We start from the raw sequence: 18,839 nt of genomic DNA on the forward strand, positions 1-18,839 counted from the left end.
GACAATATGCATTGTTTTCTTCGTCCACAAGTTATCAAGACTAGAAATAGAGGTTAATTAGAAATGCAAGTAACCAATTATTGCGTTCTGTAAAGCTAGGGTATCAATTTAGAGAGGAACTACAGTCTACAGTCATTTTTTATTCCTATCTAATAGAAACCTAAGAACACATTACACCTTAAATACAAAAGACAATTTTAATGTATTGTAGATATTTTTATCCTTACACTTGTGAAGTATCAAGAATCAACTTTCAGCAAATCTACTCTCTGAAAGATTGAGACTTATTCGTAGACCTTTGCTCACTGATCAGATTGTACACGCATGCTTGAAAAGAAGCAGTAACTATAGACAAAGACATCAACCAAAAAAAATGAAAAACAAAAAAATCAGCCATTTATATACCCATTTGCTTCATCCACAACGACCATTTAATAGCCTCAAGAAATTCATCGTTCCTGCGCAAAGCTGTGACCAAATTGGTGTAAGTTACTTTATCAGGTGTTATCCCTTTTACCCTCATCTCTTTCACCAAACCAACAGCTTCTTCAACCATTCCGCCTATACCATACGCCTTTATCAGCGTGTTGTAGCTACACAAGTCAGGACCAAGTCCAGATTCTTTCAACTCTCTCAGCACATCCGTGACTTCGTCGATCCATCCTTGCTCTCCATAAATATTGATCATGATATTATAAGTATAATGATCCGTCTCACAAGTAGACTTCTTCATTCTATTCAAGATGCTTCTGAATTTCTCCATCTGTTTGTCTTTCCCATATGCATCCAACATAGAGTTATAAGCTTCAAGAGACACAGAAAACCCGTCGAACTGCATATTCCTAATAGCTGATGACATGTTTGTAAAGTCCTTGTTTTGTCCATAAGCGGCTATAATGGTGTTGTAAGATATCACATCCACAACTCCATGTCTTTTCGCCAACAAGAAAAGCTCGTTGACCTTTTTGAAGAGCTTGGCTTTGCCATAAACATCCAGGAGGATATTGAATGTGACTGTATTAGGAGTAAATCCACACCGAATCATTTCCTCAAAAGTTCTTGAGAGTTCATCGAGGGGAAGAGCACGTGCACAGCAGTTTATAACACAATTATACAACTCCTGATCCCAATGGATCCCGCTCTTTCGAATCCTGTAGTACAACTGCTGGAGTTTATCTTGAAGACCACACTTCTGATATATCCGAAGCATATCACGAAACAAGAACACATCCGGAACAATGTCTTTCTGCTTATCCATGATCTCTAGAACAGAACATGCTTCTTCCAAGGATCCGGCTTTCATGTACATACGCACCACGATGCTGAATCCAATCCTGTCCAACACAACTCCAGAAGATTTCAACTTTGAATAAAGCTTCTCCGCTTCACCAAACTCGCCCATCACAGTGTAAATGCCAATCATTGTGGATGTAATGTGCAGATTTATCTCTTCATCAGATTCCATCCTCTGGTTGTATATTTTCACAGCATCATTAAGCCGACCAGATTCTTTGCACGAGCAAATTAACAGATGATACAAGTGCGACTCAAATTCTGAGTCTCTCCACTTTTTCTCTCGCAACAACGCCAAGCAATCATCAACCATACCATGTTTAATATAGGCCATCACTAGAATCGAGAACGAAGTCTGGTTTAAACGGATATGGTTGTGAAAAGAACCTTTGAGAACATAAGGCACTTCATCAATCTTCCCAACCTTCTCATAAGCCTGCAGAATGATGCCAAGGATCGAAGAATATTGGCATCCAACATTTACCATATCTTCGATAGTCTTAATAGCACCGTCGTTGTCTCCATACTTAGCCTGCAAATTGATTAAAGTAAAAAGATTGGAAGAATTGGGTTTATATCCCAACCTCTTCAACTCTTGATAGTAACATTTTGCTTCCTTGTAATTATCAGCACGTCCCCAACCTTCGATCATCGACCTGTAACTTGTTTCATCTGGTTCCAGCCCAATGTCACAGAGACGGTTGAATAAGCTCTGCGCAGCCTCCATTTTAGAAACCTTACCATAACCAGTGATTATAGTGTTGTATGCAATAATATTCGGAGAAAAACCCGCTGCTTCCATAGAGATCAACACAGATTCAGCTTGTTCCATCTTGCCTTGCTGACTATAAGCATTAAGCACCACTAACCAATTCTCAAGATTCAGCCTCACTCTATCTTCTTTCATCAAGTGTATAACTTCCTCTGCTTTACCATATAGTCTCAGACGCGTGTAAAGCGTTATCATCGCGGAGTAAGCAGACTCACACACAATCCCGAACCTTCTCATATGAGTAAATGCGAATTCCGCTTCATCAACGTTCCGATTCTTCTGATAAAGACCCATGAGCATACCTATTGTAGCCACATTTGGTCGAACACCAAGCTCCAACATCAACTGAAACCATTTTGAGCCTAGTTTCACATTTCCCTTTTTAGAACACGCGTAAATGACTGTGTTGAAGACCTGAAAACTCTGCTGAAAGCCTTGAAACCCACACAACTCTTTGATCAAATCCTCGGCTCGATCCCATTCTTCTCTCCTTGCCAAAACTCTAAGAATCAAACTGTAAGCCACAATGTTACCTTCCAGTTTGCCTTTACATCTCATCCAATCAAAGAACTTGACGGCATTAGTGTCACTGCAACACTCAAGCCTTTTCAATATACCATTGTAATGCTCTAAACTCAAATCTGGCTTCATAGCGGAATAGTTGACATCCATTTCTCCATTGTTCACAAACAGACCCTCAAGCTCAAGCTCATTGCTTTCTCTTCTGAAACTCGACTTTCGAGTTACATCTTTCTTTATCCCTCTCTTATTACTGCTCGTGACATTATTTCCACCTTTTAATTTAGAACTCCAGCTTCTCCCCACACTAGCTTCACTTACAGAATCATCTTCGCTAGAACGATCAATGGCATTCTCGGCCTCGTTTGCTTCAGTATCGAGACGAGCGACTCGAGTTTTATTAACACTAATCGGAGAACCGATTGTGAAAGTTCTGGTGGCGGAAATACTACTGGTGACTGAAAAAATTGGAAATTGATCAGTAAACTGAAATGGGTTAGCGGAAAAATGAAACCTTTTCGAGTCGAATGGGTCCAATGGAGTGGACAATCTTAACGAAACCATGAAAGCTCGCTACCAAAACATCGGCATACGCCACGTGAAAGAGATTACAAAAGGTTCCAGTAACTCTGATGTTGAAGATTCAATCTTGACGATTTAAGGGGAACGATTCTATTTCATGAGAGAGAGATGATGATGAGAGGATAGAAAAAGAGCGTAGGCGCTGCAGCAAGATAAATCGGATAACCAAATCGGCTTCATATTGAACCATGGTTCAATTACGGTCGGACCAACTTATATTTTGAGAAAATAAATACACGGATAAAAAAAATTCAGTGTTGGAGAATAAAAATTGCAATCATGTGTTATCTAGGAAATATAATGTGGGCAGATTCCTGATAATAACCATTCATGCCAAACTTTTGTTTTCTTGATGATGTCTGTAAATTGATTCTTCTCAACTATACAAAAACATCACAAGAAAACAAAATTACTTCCATATTCAAAGCTAAACATCTCTTAAGAGATAAAATCTAAAATCTCTAGAGGAATTAAACCCAAATGCTTGCAAATGCTTCTTCCAAAGCCCTCTTCTTGCTTATATCTAAAGAAAATCCTCCAGCCCGTGGAGCTCTCTCTGCTTTGAGCCTCATAATCGCTTCGTCTTCCACAGTGTTACGTTGATGCTCTGCTCCTTTTCCTATAGGTTGAGGTTGTGGGCCCATTCCCGTTGGTCGTGGAGCTTGACCGTATGCAGTTCCAGCCGTAATCCCATGGTTTGACGACTACATTTACATGAACAATCAATAAAGGTTTCATCTTTGTCAGAATCTCCAGCTTCTAGCTGATATGTGAAAAAAAAACAAAACAAAATTCTATGTACCGTATCCGCAACGGTTTGTGCGGGCTGAGCCTTGCAGGCTGCCAAGGCTGCAGTTAATTCTTCAGCCTGTTGGACCAATTTGAGAATACACCAAAAAGCAAATTACAGAGTTAGGCTGAGATTGTAGAACAGATACAGCTTTTCTTGAGTTCTGATAAGTTTTAAAAGCCTCTTAAATCGGAAATGTAGATGACACTGAATTATACCCCCAGAAACCTTAACACACAGCCTCATAGCTCTGCTTATATTCCTCAATCCTCATTTCTTAACTTCAACAGATCATCCAAACAAGATTAGAAAAGTAAGAAGGAAAGTACCTTGCGAGCTCGATTAACCATTATCTGTTCAGCATTTTCTTGAGAGTATCTCTTTATTTTCTCCTCAATCGCCCCAACATTTATTCCATCGACCAAATCGAAAACTGAGGAAAGGAAGATATATACATTAGTCCTGTTACAAATAAAAACAGAATGTGAGGACAAGAAGTGAAACTCACCCATGCACTCCACTTCTTCCAAGTAGTCATTGTAGTCCTTAAGTGATGGAAAATCCTCTTCCCGTTTATTGTATCTGCATTTCCAAAAGAAAATAAAACATTTGATACTCAAAATGCTACTTCTATAGAAACAAACAGATTATTAGATGCTAGCACTATGATAGCCTATCTGCCATCCATTCTTTATCCCATCTTCTACGTATCCAAATTCTGGAAAACAATCCATATACATGTCTATGTGATTTGCTTGATAAAGTGCGTGTTATCACCAAAACCTTTTTATGTATGATTCTAATAAGACAATGCAGGAAGATTTTACACTACAAATGATAGCATTCCGTACTGATCAATGCAAGATAGATTCATGTAGGGGCTTGTATATCACCATATATGCACAGGCAAGCAAGATATGCGACAAGAGAAAAATGATTGGGACGAAGAATACATCTCAGAAATTCTCCTTCTGACATGTATTTCCTTGTTTTGATGGTTGGAATTAGATACCATCACCATGATTGCTGCTTCTTCGGCTTCTTGTCTTGTCCTCTAGCTAAGAAGTTCAAACATCAGTTCAGAAAATGGAGAAGGAAAAAAAAAATCATCGAGTAGTTCAGAATTAAGCATCAAAGCACTATAAATTTTCCAGATTGATGTGTAGCATATCGAAATCGATGCACAGAGAGATAGTTTCCGAACAAGCAAAATTTTTCCAGATTGATCCGTAAAATAGAACCTAAAGCTGAAGATTTCGAAATCCTATCGATTAACGCTATACATTCCACTAGTTGCGCGAGAACTACAGACTAGAGAGAAGAAAAATTAATAAAGAAGAAAGCGACATGTGAAGGATTCGAATGTCAAACAAAAAAAATCTCAAATTTGATCCAAAAGTCCAAAACTTCAATCAAAACGTCGTAGATCTCCTCGTTAAAAGAGGTATTTTGGAAATACCTAAAAAAATCCAAAGTAACAAATAAAATTGAAAGCTTTACCTTAGAAATCAATGCTTCCGACCAATTTATAAAATATTACAGAGATGACAAACCGACCAATCAGAGATGACCGTTTGATCACAGGAATGTATATGTGCAACTCCGACCGTATAATTCAGTTCCAGAGAGACTGGTGGTTTCTTCAGTTCGAACTTTCCCAAAGGGAATAAAGAAAGATACACGAAGGAGAAGAAGCTCCGAATGAATATTTTTAATTCAGAAACCTCTAAATTGTTTTAGATTTGGGCTCATGGGTCATGGGTAAAGTGAAGCCCACCGGTTTAATGTTATTTCTTTTAGACCCCTTATACAAGTCCAATTTCTATTTCTTACCCAGCTTATACTCCTTATCAGATTCATACACAATTTTCATTTTCTCATAACCAGTGTATTGTTGGCCTTGTGGAATATGAATTGGTAGAAACTTCATAGAATCCAAACATCAAAAGTTTCAAGCAAACAACCAACTAGAAGAAGAACCAATGAACAAAACACTTAAACACTCTTATTTATTCTCTCCTTCTCTTCTTCTTATACAATGACTGAAAGTTTCTGACTGAGAATCCCAAGTCCACATTTCATCAAACCAGGACTCATTACGATTCACTAACGAGCTCAGACATGTCGCGGCTGATGCTGTTCTCGGGTTTGGACAGTGGAGTTCCAGATATAAAAGCCTTGAAGAGTGCAAGAGCCTCCTTCGGTCTGTGCAAAGGAACTTCATGTCCTGCACCTCTCACAGTCACAAAGTTCAGACCAGCATACTGCTGAGTCCAGCCTCCCACCTATATCAATCATTCAATACAGTTAAAAAAAGCTTTCATAACATAAGAAGATAAAAGACTCTCACTTTCTAAGTTGAGTTTGTTTTTACCTGTCCATCTATGTACCAAGGACCATAAGTACTCAATGGACGAAGGTTTAGTGCATCTATGCTGTACCGGGTTGCTGTAACTGGTACAACAGCATCTGCGTCCCCACTGTTACCAAAGAACCAAACTTTTTCACCGTCAAAACGCCAAAAAAAAAACTTGAAGAAAAAAATTTCACTAAATGTAGAGAAAGAGACCTGAAAACCCAGATACGAAGTCCTGCAGCTATAAGCTCATGGTAAATGTTTAAAACCGAGGAAGGACTGTCATTCCAGTGCTCATTCACGACATTACTGCAAAACCAAAGCTTTCCGAATCAGAATTTGTCACAAAGCCTTAAGCTTTATACGCTCATTTCCCAACAAAACCGAGTTCTAAGATACCGTAAGGTGAAAGTGTGTTACCTGCAAGTATCCCATTTGGATGATGCAAGTCCTGGTGGGACATGGAGAGCTTCTTTAACCTCTGGAAGATTGAAATACACTTTGGAGTGTTTCTCCGTGCAAGGATCATACTGTTCACTCACACGGCTAGTCATCTAAGCAAAACAAATAATGACATTACGTTTAAAACCTGCTATCATCTCGAACAAAATTGAGAGAAGAATTTAAGGCCACTTACACGTCTTTTGTTTAGCAACATTTTTGACTGGGAAGCATTCGCAACACAGGCCGGGGTGAAGACACTGTATTGGTCTATGTTACCTATTTCCTTGTCTGCTGTCTCCAGAACCTTATTACAAGCTTCGGAGGAGTGAATAAACGATTCGAACCCACACTGAAGCTTCAGTAAGCTGTATGTTTGGTCGGAAATAAAACCCAACGACCAAATATATTGGAAAAGACCGAGCCTGTCATGGAAATCATCCATCAGCCCATTTCCTACCTGCAAAACACAAATTCATCAAAATCTTTATAGAGTTTTATAACTTTCAAGATAAGGGATCGATAAGAGAACATGCTCACCATGTAACCCTTCAGATTAATAGTGTTGTCGCCAGAAGCTTGGTTATGTTTTACAATAGCTTCACTCAGCTGAGGGATGTAATGCCCTGAAACAAGCCAGAGAAGACTTAAGAACAAAGTAAAAGGATTAAAAACTAAGATGAGCTTCGAAGTTTTTTTTACCTGCATAGCTCTCCCCAACTATATAAAATTCCCTTCCTTTGTACTCCGGATAACGCTCAACCCATTTCAGCAGAAACTTCAGTGAGTCTTGGGCTGTGCAAATCATAAAGCCGCAACAATAAACACCACCAACCAGCAAGAGTATCTAAAAGACAATGAGCTTAAGCAGCTAAAGTCATTACCAGTTCTCTTATCACCATTGCTGCGCAAATCAGATGAAGTGTTTGAGTATGAATAGCCAACTCCAACAGGTGCATCAAGGAACAAAATATTGGCAGCTGCAAAAGAAAAAGAATGCATAAAAGTTATAAGCTTTTTGAATCATAGCTCTCTCTCTCTCTCTCCCCAAACATAATCTGCACATCTAATTTCATTACCTTGATTCCAAGAATATTGATTAAGGTAAAGAGTCTTCCCATCTGCTTTAATATGAAATGGTCCTATCTCTTCTGCTTCACCAAACGCAACAGATGAACATCCTGGTCCTGTAGAGAGAGTTAAAAAAAACTCCATCTCAGACGCAGACTAATCAATACCAGATTGCTATGAAGATCAATTCGTTCTCTAAATAGTAAGAAATTGAAATCTTTTCGAAATCAAAAGGATTGTATAAATCCGAGAAACGAAATTCCCAAATTAGGAATCAAAACAACAAAGTGACATTCGTAGCTACAAGAATCAACATGAACACGATAATAAATCCATTGAGTAGAAAAAGGAGAGAGCTTTCGAATACAATAAACAAAATCGATAAATTTTAGGAATATTTTTAGGTTCGGTAACAAACCTCCATTGAGCCAGAGAACAAGAGGCTTAGACTCAGCATCTTCAGTTGCTTCGAAGAGCCAGTAGAAGAGTGCCCTTCCCAATTTCTCGTTAGTAGTAACGAACCCAGAGTAGTGAGCAAAGTCAACATTGAAATTCTGACCAGGCAATATCGAGACCTTGTCCTGTGCTTTCTGAGACAAGACAGCTTCACAGTTGCAGAATTGGGCAATCGCTAAAATAGCGATAGAGAAGAGAGCGTTGACGAAACAAGACCCTTTGGTTTCAGACATCGTTGTTGGTATGTTGACCCCAGAACACTAACTTCATAGTACAAAATGAAGATCCTTTGTGCATTTAAAGACTGAAGATTAGAAGCCATGTGGGTGATGACGTCACAAGCTAATCGAAGAATCCAAAAGAATCGGACTTTTTTTTGTTTATTTCACTCATCGTGCGTGCGTGGGTGGTCCTGACGAATTTGGCGTTGCTAAGGGCGTGTTTGGTTTAGCTATTTCAGTACGAAAGCTCGATTTCTATTGGATCCTAATTATTTGGTCAAACCCGTGATTCGATATTGTAAACTTCCAAACAATCTTAGGTTACAGTAATTACGGAGACCTTATCTGAATTCGTCATTAGAGTCTGTGTTTTTTGGTGTTGTCAATGGCTGATTTTGATGGATTTGTATAGCGTCATCGGATTAAACACGCAAACGCTGATAAACGCAGGCCTGCGTTTGGAGATGGTTGCGTGTGAGAGGCAGAAACTGAATGCAAGTGTGCAACAGAAGCAAGTGGCAAAATGGTTTCACTTTCACGTGTTTTAGCTTTTCGGCAATTGTGCCGTTTCCAAGCAACGTCACATTTCTCAACGAAATTATTGCTTTCTTAAAAAAGGAAAAAAATCTATTTACACTTAATATAATAAGATAAAATGAATTACCGATCTTACATACTTCATCCGTTTCATAATAAATGTCGTTTTATATTTCATTTTTTATTTTAAAAAGAGTGTTTTTTTACATTTTTAATATAACTTTTTACTCTTATTTCCTATTTTACCTCTCATTTAAAAATAATAGTCTTTGTAATTAAATGTTATAAAAATATATTAATTATGAATATATTTGTATATTTTATTAATTTCTTATGTGAAATGTGTCAAAATAACACTTAATATGAAAGGGAGGGAATATTTTTTTTAGTATAAACGACGAATCTTGTGTGTCATTTTTAAGCTATTTATCAGCTATTTCTTTAAGTGTCTTTCTAATTCGAGCTAGCTTTTTATCAAAATATCTAAAGCTTGAGGGAACCTACTTGATCGGAGCTAGCTTTTTTATCAAAATATCGCGTAAAATTGTGGTTGCACGTTCGTCACAATTCCACATCAATTTTTGTAAGATAGGGCCCGAATTATAGGATTTGTTTTTATCGTTTTTCTTTACAAAAATCATTTCTTAATTTTCAATAATGAATCATTAGAGTTTGGAGCAAAAAAATATTGTGCAGCCGGAACTAAACTGTAGATGTATGGGTTTTTTATTTCATTCACACCTCCTGTTATCTATAAGTAAAAACTATAACCACTAAAAGGAGTTATCTTGAAACTTGAATCACTTGGTCGTGTAAAGAAAGGTATATCATTCTCTTGAATCTCAAATTGAAACCCGATTAAGGACAGACCTGTAATCCAAGACTTTGATACACACATGACACTTGTAGCTAAAACAAATGAAATGGATCGAAAATCTGGTTTCTCTTGATGATAGAACATACTACTCTTTCAATGGATGGCACCATTTTACAAAAACTCTGAGCTTCTTCACATTCCAGTGAATGCTTTCTTTCCAATAGCAGAGCTTCCAGCTGGAATGACCTTCAGGACATTGAACCTCACCATCCTTGACAAAGGCCTGAATCAATAAATTTGATAAGTTTAGAAAGTTCAACAATAGATAGGCATTATAAACCGTAAATCCCCTGACAAGAACCAAAACCCCAAAATGGCTTAATTATCATATAGATATGTGGGCTTTAAGCCTGTAATAAATCCTTGTTTGGGCCTCAGTGAGAGCTTCCGGATTAGTACACGATACGAATTCATCTAAATTATTGGTTAAGGAAAATTGGAAAAACGAGGTGAAACTGAAAAACTTGAGGTCGACAATGCTTGGTTTAAGTCGATTGATAAAGTTCAATTCTCCCTAGCCGATTAATGATAATTTGGCTTTTAGTTTCTTTATCCACTTACACAATCAAGGCATTAAACCTTTATTCTTTTGTTAAAAGATTTGTTTGGCACTAAACTTAATCTGTACTGTTTTTTAATTATAAACCTCAAATCATTGATGAGCACTTAAACAAATCAAGAATGTTACGTACCTTATGTCATGACATGACATATAGCTAATAGCTAGGGACCAACATGATGGGAGCTTTTAAACTTACTTTACCATATCCATTACATTCAGCCACTCATTCGCACAACAATCACCCTCTCAAATGTTAGATAACGTGAAAAGATACTTAAGTTCGAAAACCATAAATAATCGAAAATTCGGAGAAAATAAGCAGAAATTTCATTTTTAACTGGACTGGAAAAGGTGATTCAAATAGTAATCTAACGTTTTTGGACACTAATTAAGTGAAACTGAGATTAAAAGATCGGTTTACTTCATGTTACTCATGTATATTGGCATGTATTGCAATTTACAAGTCCATAAAAGGCAAAACTTACCAATGATTAACATCAGAGTGCATATTTATAGGAAATGTAATTAAAACACAAATGTATTTATAAAAACAAAGTGAAGAGTTTGTGGAATCCATGTTATCCTACTATCATTTGTGTGGGGTTACGATGCTCTATCCGAATCCAAAGCTAAGTTGTCAAATACGAATCTCACGAGATTCTCTTTATGTCAACTTAAATCATATATTATGTTTGTTTCAGGTGGCAGCACATCTTGTTTTCGATTGTTCAGAAATTATAACTACATTTATATATACTAACTACCCTGAAATTTGGGGGTATACATTTACAATAGGTTGTACTTTTAAATTGGTATGATAAAAATTGGTATGATAAAACTATTTAATATGCTTGACTGTTGGCACTGTCTGGTTTTACACACAAGAAGAAATTCAATACTGTAAATGTTGAAATCGATTGCATATAAATATTGAATATTTGTTTTTGTAAGTAACTTTCATTATGTTTGTAAGTAACTTTATTTTAGTGGAGATGCAAATGTTATAAAATGACATTAGGAACTGTAAAGATGTTGTTACATCCGTTCTCCATCACACTTTTAAAACTAATTATTGTTACTTCATTGCACGATTTTGGGATTTTACTTTTTCAACTTCCAGAAAGCTGAGATCTAATAAGGTATCCAAACACTATTTCACTTGAAAAATGAGATTTTAAATAAACAAAACTTAATTATTAAATGTAATATGTAAAAATAAAAACAGTAGTACAGTCAACGTTTTTTAGACTTATAATTGAGTGTCAAAGAGTGTTTTGGACCTTTTTGGTGATGGCATATTGTGATATTGGGTCAGTGATTATGTTTCGAGACTAAAAACGAAACTAAAAACAGAAGCTATAATTCTTCTACGTATAGTAAGCTTTTATAGTAGTTGCTAGCTGTGTTTGTTTTATGTGTTTTTATATTCTTTACTGTCAGAAGGAAAAAATGATTTTCATGTTCTCCCCCTCCTAAATACATATGTTTTTATGTTCGTTAACAGACACATTAGAAGCAGTTAGCAATTACTTTGATAATCTTCTTTTGTTTATATAACGCGTAGAATTTTTAACTTCAATTAAACTTTCAACCAATTTTTGCCCACAGCTATACCAATTAAATAAATATCATGAAACGCATTTCGTATAGTTGTATGCTAATTCGTATCCATTCGATATATTATTATATGGTATAGGTCCCTCAGTCCCTGTTATATATATACATATAGCTTTTTGTTTATATCTAAGAATTATATACTATTTGCTATATACAGAAGAATACAAATTTTCAAAATTTCCCATGTGGAAGCTCAACCAGTCTGATGCTAAAGTACTAGGCTTTGGAATTATGTGAGCTGATACCCTTTTGTCCACAGCTATTCAACAGATGATTTTAATATCCAGAAAAATATCATATTAAGCAAAATGCAGTTATTTACATAAACTAAAACAAAGGGTCCAAATGAAAAACATATAACTAGAGAGAAAAAAATCAGTTTTTTTTTTCATCTCCTAATTTTTTTTTATATCATGCAACCAGTCACGGCCAAAAATGTGTAAAACACTGAAATATCATTTTCAAAAGATCATTTTCAATGTCAAGTTGTTTTGCATGCTTAATTTACTCATTTTTTCTTTCCAATAATAATGGACCGCCTATGGCCATTTTTGCGAGTACGTGGTCCAATATATTCACATCACATGCCAATCAAGCTGATCATATGAGATGCAATGCTAAATTTACTTTTTAGTGTACATAGATGTGATTCCACCAATTATACAAACATAAGCTTATCATATCATACGTAGATAATCAGATCAGATTTATGGCATGGCCAAAATGGTTCTTCACCGGAACATTTATGTTTGATTTCGAGGTTGCTATTAGTTCTAGACTTCTAGTAGCAAAATAAATAAAATCAAAATTATTGGTTCCATAAATTGCAAAGGTTTTGAACTGCTTGTCTTCGTATTTTTTTTTTTTTTGTTTTTGTTTTTGGTTTGTGGACGGAGTTTGTGTGTAATTTAAATACCATACTGAAGCACTGAATTGTTGGATTGATTATGGCCGAGATTCAATTTTTTTCATGAAAAACAAATAATTTTCTTTCATTAATGTTGTTATTTTGTGTGCTCTTTGATTTTTTTTTTTGTTTAGTTTATTTGCTTAGAGAAAAAACAACCAGATTTCGAGATTGCAATTCATGTTGATACTTTCAGCTCAACAGCACCATTTACATTTTTTTATATATATAATAGTAGACACCTCTTTATGCAAAATCGGTTTTTAATTTAACCAAACCAAATCGACTTGATTATAGTTTTTTTAAAATTTCTTAAAAACCAAAGAAAACCAAAATTAACCTTATATAAACCAAAATAAACGTTCAAAAGAAAAGAAATATTAATCGAAGCCAATGTAACACGTTTATTAGATTCTAAATTCGGTAGGGTTAATGGAATAAGGTCGATTTGAATTGATGATGTAGTAGATTTATGTATCAACAGCGTACAAAACTATTGGGGTGAAACCGAAATACTTAAGGAGTAACTGCGCCACGTGAAAATAAATTAAAGTTAAAATAAAAATAATTAGCTTTATCATTATAAAATTAAAAACAAAACAAGGCTTTATCTGTTCTCTCTTGTGCAGAGGGAGAAGGCGAAAGGGTTTTCTTCGACTGTGTGTTGCGTGAGAGAGTAAACTTACATGAGAAGCTTCTGCGTATATTTCCATTAATAAAAAAAAAAGTAGGAAGAAGAAGAAGAAGAAGCCTTTCGGGTTTCGTAGAAGATAAATGAGAATATTAATAGTTTAAGGAGAATTTTTAATTTTTTAGTGGGGAAAGGGGTTTTCGTGAAGAGAAGTTTGATCCTTTTGCGCCTGGGATAATTCCTCGGCTTTGACACTCGTCTCTTCACGCAATCGCGTTCGTTTGTCGTATCACGTCTTCTAGGGTTTGCTTACTTTTTTTTCCCCTTTTAATTGAAAAAAAAAGAAAGAGATTTGTTCTGTGTACGTAGGCGAAAGAGGTGGGATATTGATTTGGTTGAATAGAAGCGCTAGATTTGGTTGAATTGGAGGATAATTCGTGGTGGGTACTTGCAAAAGTGTTATCGATTTTGAGCTGACGCTGGATTCTGACTTTGTGTGTCTCCTGGTCATAATCAGGTCTTGATGCTTGGGTTTTAAGGTCTATACATCAAAAGCTCGGAGATTTGGCAATCTGAATTTTGGTCAAGGATCGTAGATTTCGAAAAGCCTTGTCCTTCTACAGATTCGTGGTTGGGATTTGTGTTGGAGAGGTTTTTAATTTGGCAGCCTTTGCCTAATTGATTTGGTAACTTGGGATTCTGCGGTGGAGGATTTTGGGTCTTTGGTGGGTACGATGAGCGCAAGCTTCACTGAGAGCTTCGCCGATGATGGCAAGCTTATGCTCTGTGTGGCTGAGAATGGCCACTCATTTCCATTTGAATGCAGCGAGACAACTTCAGTTGAATCTGTGATGCGTTTCGTTGAATCTGTGTCTGGTATTGGCTTCTCCGATCAGCTTCTTCTCTCCCTGGACATGAAACTTGAGCCGCAAAAGCTGCTTTCTGCGTTCGGGCTTCCTGCAAGTGATCGAGAAGTGTTTATTTTCAACAAGGCGATGCTGCAAAGCAACTCTCATCCGCCATCACCGGAAGATGTAGATTTACAAGAAGTTGATGATGCCTTACCACCGGCTTCATTGCATGATCCTCATCCATTGGACGATGCATCAGATCCGGCTTTAAAGGCTTTACCTATGTATGAGAGGCAATTTCGATACCATTTCCATAAAGGCCGCACCATCTACAACTGTACGGTTGTGAAGCATGAGAATTGCGAGAGGTTAACGAGAGAGCAAAAGGTTCAACAGCGAGCTGTTGAAGTTGCTACGAGGAATCTGGAACAGTATTACAGGGTGATCTATCAGAATTTTCTTGAGTTTATGAAGCGTTATAAGCATCAACACCGCCTCCACTCTGATTTGCTGATGAATTTTGGAAGGGATATTGAGAAATTGAGGTCAGCTAAGATTCACCCTTATCTGCAAACTGATTCCAGGAAATGCTTATTGGACTTTGTCAAGGAAGATAACCTCAAAAAGGCGGTGGAGAATTGTGCAAGCTCTCACAGGCAATTTGAGAACAAGATTGCACAGTTCCAGCAGCTGTTTGTCGAGGTCAAGCGCAAGGTGGAGGAGTTGTTTGCTTGCAGGGCTTCCTTATCGATGAAGAACTTAGAAGGGACTATTAAGGATCACGAACGCTTCATTAATGAGCAAAAGAGCATAATGCAATCTCTCAGGTTTGTCCATTTCTTCAACTAGGAACACCTTTCATTTGTCTCTGTTGGTAAATTTTATGTTGTTTAGTGGTCAATTCAAATGATGAATACCTGATGGTGTTGTGTGAATCTTGAAACAGCAAAGATGTCAATACGGTTAAGAAGCTCGTGGATGATTGCATGTCTAGCCAATTGTCCTCATCTCTCCGACCTCATGATGCTGTTTCAGCCCTGGGTCCTATGTACGAAGTGCATGACAAAAATCACCTTCCCAGGATGCAGGCTTGTTATAACTCCATTTCAGAATTGCTGGATTTCTGCAAGAACAAGAAGAATGAGATGAACAGTTTTGTACACAGTTACATGCAAAAGATAACATACGTTACATATATCATCAAAGATGCTAAGTTACAGTTTCCTGTTTTCAGAGAGGCAATGTTGCGTCAGGATGACTTATTTGCAGACCTGAAGTTAGTCCGTGGTGTTGGCCCCGGTTATAGGGCCTGCCTCGCAGAGGTGGTGAGAAGAAAAGCCTCTATGAAGCTTTACATGGGCATGGCTGGGCAATTGGCAGAGAAGCTTGCGATGAAGAGGGAAACAGAGGTCAGGAGACGTGAGGAGTTTCTTAAAACACATGGTCCCTTTGTACCTCGTGACGTGTTGTCCTCAATGGGTTTATATGACACTCCCACTCAGTGTGATGTCAATGTCGCTCCTTATGATACTAGTTTGATCAATATTGAAATCGCAGACGTTGATCGGTATGCTCCCGAGTATCTAGTTGGGTTACATTCAAAGGTCACATCCTCAAGGAGTTCACTGGGCATGTCTAGTGATAGTTCGCTTTCCGCTGAGACTGAGGAGATAGTTGTAGACTCTTTAGACAAAGACAGCTTTGATGATATCCTAGCGGCCTCTGAATTAATTGAGATAGCTGGAACCAGCAAGATGGAAGTTGAGAATGCAAAACTAAAAGCTGACCTTGCTTCTGCAATCTCTCGGATTTGTTCATTAGGCCCACAAGTTGAATATGATGTGCTGGATGAAAGTGAAGTAGAAAATTTGTTGAAAAATGCCGAAGAGAAGACAACAGAGGCACTGCAAGCCAAGGATGAGTATGAGAAACATCTCCTATCTATGCTCAAGGAAAAACAAAGGCATTGTGATTCATATGAGAAGCGCATCCGTGAATTGGAACAGCGTCTCACCGATGAGTATCTACACGGACAGAGACATGTTAATAATAAGGATGCGTCTGGCTCAAACCTGATGCATGAAAAAGTTACTGAGTACAAAGGAGAAGCTTCAGGTGACGTGGAAGGCAACAAAACTCATGTATCTGGTTCGGAGCCCATGGATGAGGTCTCTTGTGTTTCAATTCTTTCTAGCAAGCAGCCATGTAAAGCTCGCGAAGGTATGGATGAGAATATGGTGGATTCCTCTCTGGTGCTCAGTCATCCGCTTGATTCGTCGATGCTGGAAAGCCAGCAAAACAATGAGAAAGGTGGAAAGGATAATGTGGTAGGCGATATGGGTGTGTTTCTAAGTAACAGTTCGTCAGCCGAGAGCCCACCAAAATCTTTAGATAATAATGTGGCAACTGGCGTAGGTTTAGATACCAAACACAGTGATACTATTATATTGGAACTTAGAAATGAGCTGATGGAGAAGTCCAATAAACTGAGTGAAACAGAGTCCAAGCTAAATGGTGCTATGGAAGAGGTAGCCAGTCTGAGCAGAGAGTTGGAAATGAATCAGAAGCTTCTCGAAGAATCCCAGGTTCAGCAGCTAATTCATATATTTTTGGTTTTATTTCTTTAATCTTTCCAACTCTGATATTTATTCATTGCATTGTTAGTTTAGGAGCTAGTCTTTACTTTGTGGGATGTTATATTTTCACTAGTTTCTGTCACTCTTCTGGTTGCTGGTATTAGCTTTGTCCTAGACGTCAAATTTTTTAGTATCCAAGGTAATAGTATCAGGTCTATTTCTGTGATCTTTTACGGGTGCGGTTCAATATGCTTTTGAGTAATGCCTATATTAGTTGAAGCCAACGAGGTTCCACTTTTGAGTTGCTTATACAATCTGCAAAAGGGCTGTGAACAGTTTTGATGTTTGTGATTTGGCAGAAATTTCACCTAGAGAGATTTAGAGACACAATAGGAATGGTTCTACTATTTCTTCGTCAACAGATAACTTATGTACATTGCACATTATAGGAGCTTTTTCCCTCTAAGTTTTTCCTTCTGTTGGTGGTAAGTATTGCTATCTTGGTTATAGATGAACTGTGCGCATTTGGAGAACTGCTTACATGAAGCAAGAGAAGAAGCCCAGACCCATCTTTGTGCTGCTGATCGTAGAGCTTCTGAGTACAATGCACTTCGTGCATCAGCTGTGAAGATGCGAGGTCTCTTTGAAAGATTCCGGAGCTCTGTCTGTGCTGGTGGTGGGGTTGCTGGTTTTGCTGATTCCTTGCGTACTTTGGCTCAAGCTTTAACCAAGTAAGTTCCTGTCTGTACGGTTGTTTCCAAAATAATAAGCGTAGTCCTTCCTCTCTTGTTTATATGGCGGTATTATCCACTTTTTTTTTCAAGCTCTTGTTTCTGACATTTTTTTTCTTTCCGGATTTGCATCTCTCCTTGTTGGGAAATTCACAGCTCCATTAATGACAATGAAGATGATGGCACTGTTGAGTTCCGGAAATGCATCCGAGTCCTGGCAGACAAAGTTGGCTTCCTCTCCAAACACCGGGAGGAATTACTTGAGAAGTGCCGAAATCTTGAAGCTACAAGTGAACAGACAAGAAAGGACTTGGAGGAGAAGAAAGAACTGGTGAAAACGTTGTATACTAAGCACCAACTTGGGAAGCAGGTACACTCCTGTTATCTCCAGTAACAGTCATTGTTCTTGCAGCAAATGCGTTTGTTGTTTCATTGTGGGACTGCATCCCAAACTTTATCCTCGTTTTTACTGACATATAAATTTGTGAATTTTTTTGTGGACAGGCGAATAAGGAAAAGATATCATTTGGCCGTCTTGAAGTTCATGAGATAGCAGCATTTGTGCTAAACCAAGCAGGTCATTACGAGGCAATTAACAGGAACTGCCCAAATTACTACTTGTCATCTGAATCCGAGGCATTGTTCACAGATCACCTCCCAAACCGGCCTACATACATTGTGGGACAGATTGTCCACATCGAGCGCCAAGCAGTGAAGCAACCATCACCACTTTCAGCTTCTGCATCTCCCGACGCGGGTAAGACAGATTATCTCGGCTCAGAGCAGGGCTCAAGAACTCTGGCATCAAGCTCAGTGTCAACATCATCTTCAGGAACAACAACGACAAACCCTTATGGTCTCTCTACAGGATGTGAATACTTCATAGTGACAATAGCAATGCTTCCTGACACTGCTATTCATCAACAAGCTTCCTGACACTGCTATTCATCAACAAGCTTCCTGATCCTTTTGCTTGTTCTCAAGCCAAATAGAGGTGAGGGAAGAAACCCCCCCCCCCCCCCCCCCTCCCCAAGAAAAAAGAAGAAAAA

The 18,839-nt window shown here is 37.8% G+C and overlaps 3 protein-coding genes across 4 annotated transcripts; 1 reads left to right on the forward strand and 2 right to left on the reverse strand.

Moving 5' to 3' along the window:
* Window positions 1-175: 175 nt before the first annotated feature.
* Window positions 176-5,655, reverse strand: LOC18030996 (pentatricopeptide repeat-containing protein At4g30825, chloroplastic). Its single transcript, XM_006412603.2, has 7 exons — window positions 5,457-5,655; window positions 4,910-5,014; window positions 4,465-4,538; window positions 4,286-4,389; window positions 3,969-4,034; window positions 3,643-3,870; window positions 176-3,157 (listed from the first exon to the last, which is right to left on the reverse strand). Exons 2-7 carry the CDS (start codon window positions 4,975-4,977, stop codon window positions 398-400), a joined length of 3,300 nt encoding a protein of 1,099 aa, XP_006412666.2. The 5' UTR covers window positions 4,978-5,014; window positions 5,457-5,655; the 3' UTR covers window positions 176-397.
* A 207-nt stretch (window positions 5,656-5,862) lies between these two features.
* LOC18030997 (serine carboxypeptidase-like 29) lies at window positions 5,863-8,660 on the reverse strand. Its single transcript, XM_006412604.2, has 10 exons — window positions 8,243-8,660; window positions 7,833-7,940; window positions 7,638-7,733; window positions 7,456-7,548; window positions 7,294-7,379; window positions 6,950-7,213; window positions 6,733-6,866; window positions 6,526-6,621; window positions 6,331-6,436; window positions 5,863-6,241 (listed from the first exon to the last, which is right to left on the reverse strand). The coding sequence occupies exons 1-10, from the start codon at window positions 8,511-8,513 to the stop codon at window positions 6,053-6,055; spliced, it is 1,443 nt and encodes a 480-aa protein (XP_006412667.1). The 5' UTR covers window positions 8,514-8,660; the 3' UTR covers window positions 5,863-6,052.
* A 4,965-nt stretch (window positions 8,661-13,625) lies between these two features.
* On the forward strand, window positions 13,626-18,816 carry LOC18030999 (autophagy-related protein 11). Of its 2 annotated transcripts, XM_024148677.1 has the most exons (6): window positions 13,626-14,072; window positions 14,150-15,310; window positions 15,430-17,068; window positions 17,570-17,790; window positions 17,947-18,160; window positions 18,295-18,816. In XM_024148677.1, exons 2-6 carry the CDS (start codon window positions 14,367-14,369, stop codon window positions 18,724-18,726), a joined length of 3,450 nt encoding a protein of 1,149 aa, XP_024004445.1. In that variant the 5' UTR covers window positions 13,626-14,072; window positions 14,150-14,366; the 3' UTR covers window positions 18,727-18,816. The 2 variants fall into 2 exon arrangements, with proteins under 2 accessions (XP_024004445.1, XP_006412669.1); XM_006412606.2 differs by having other exon boundaries at window positions 13,626-15,310.
* Window positions 18,817-18,839: the final 23 nt, after the last annotated feature.

The sequence above is a fragment of the Eutrema salsugineum genome, unplaced genomic scaffold (genome assembly GCF_000478725.1).
Source record: "Eutrema salsugineum unplaced genomic scaffold, Eutsalg1_0 scaffold_1, whole genome shotgun sequence".
NCBI classification, from domain to species: Eukaryota; Viridiplantae; Streptophyta; class Magnoliopsida; order Brassicales; family Brassicaceae; genus Eutrema; species Eutrema salsugineum.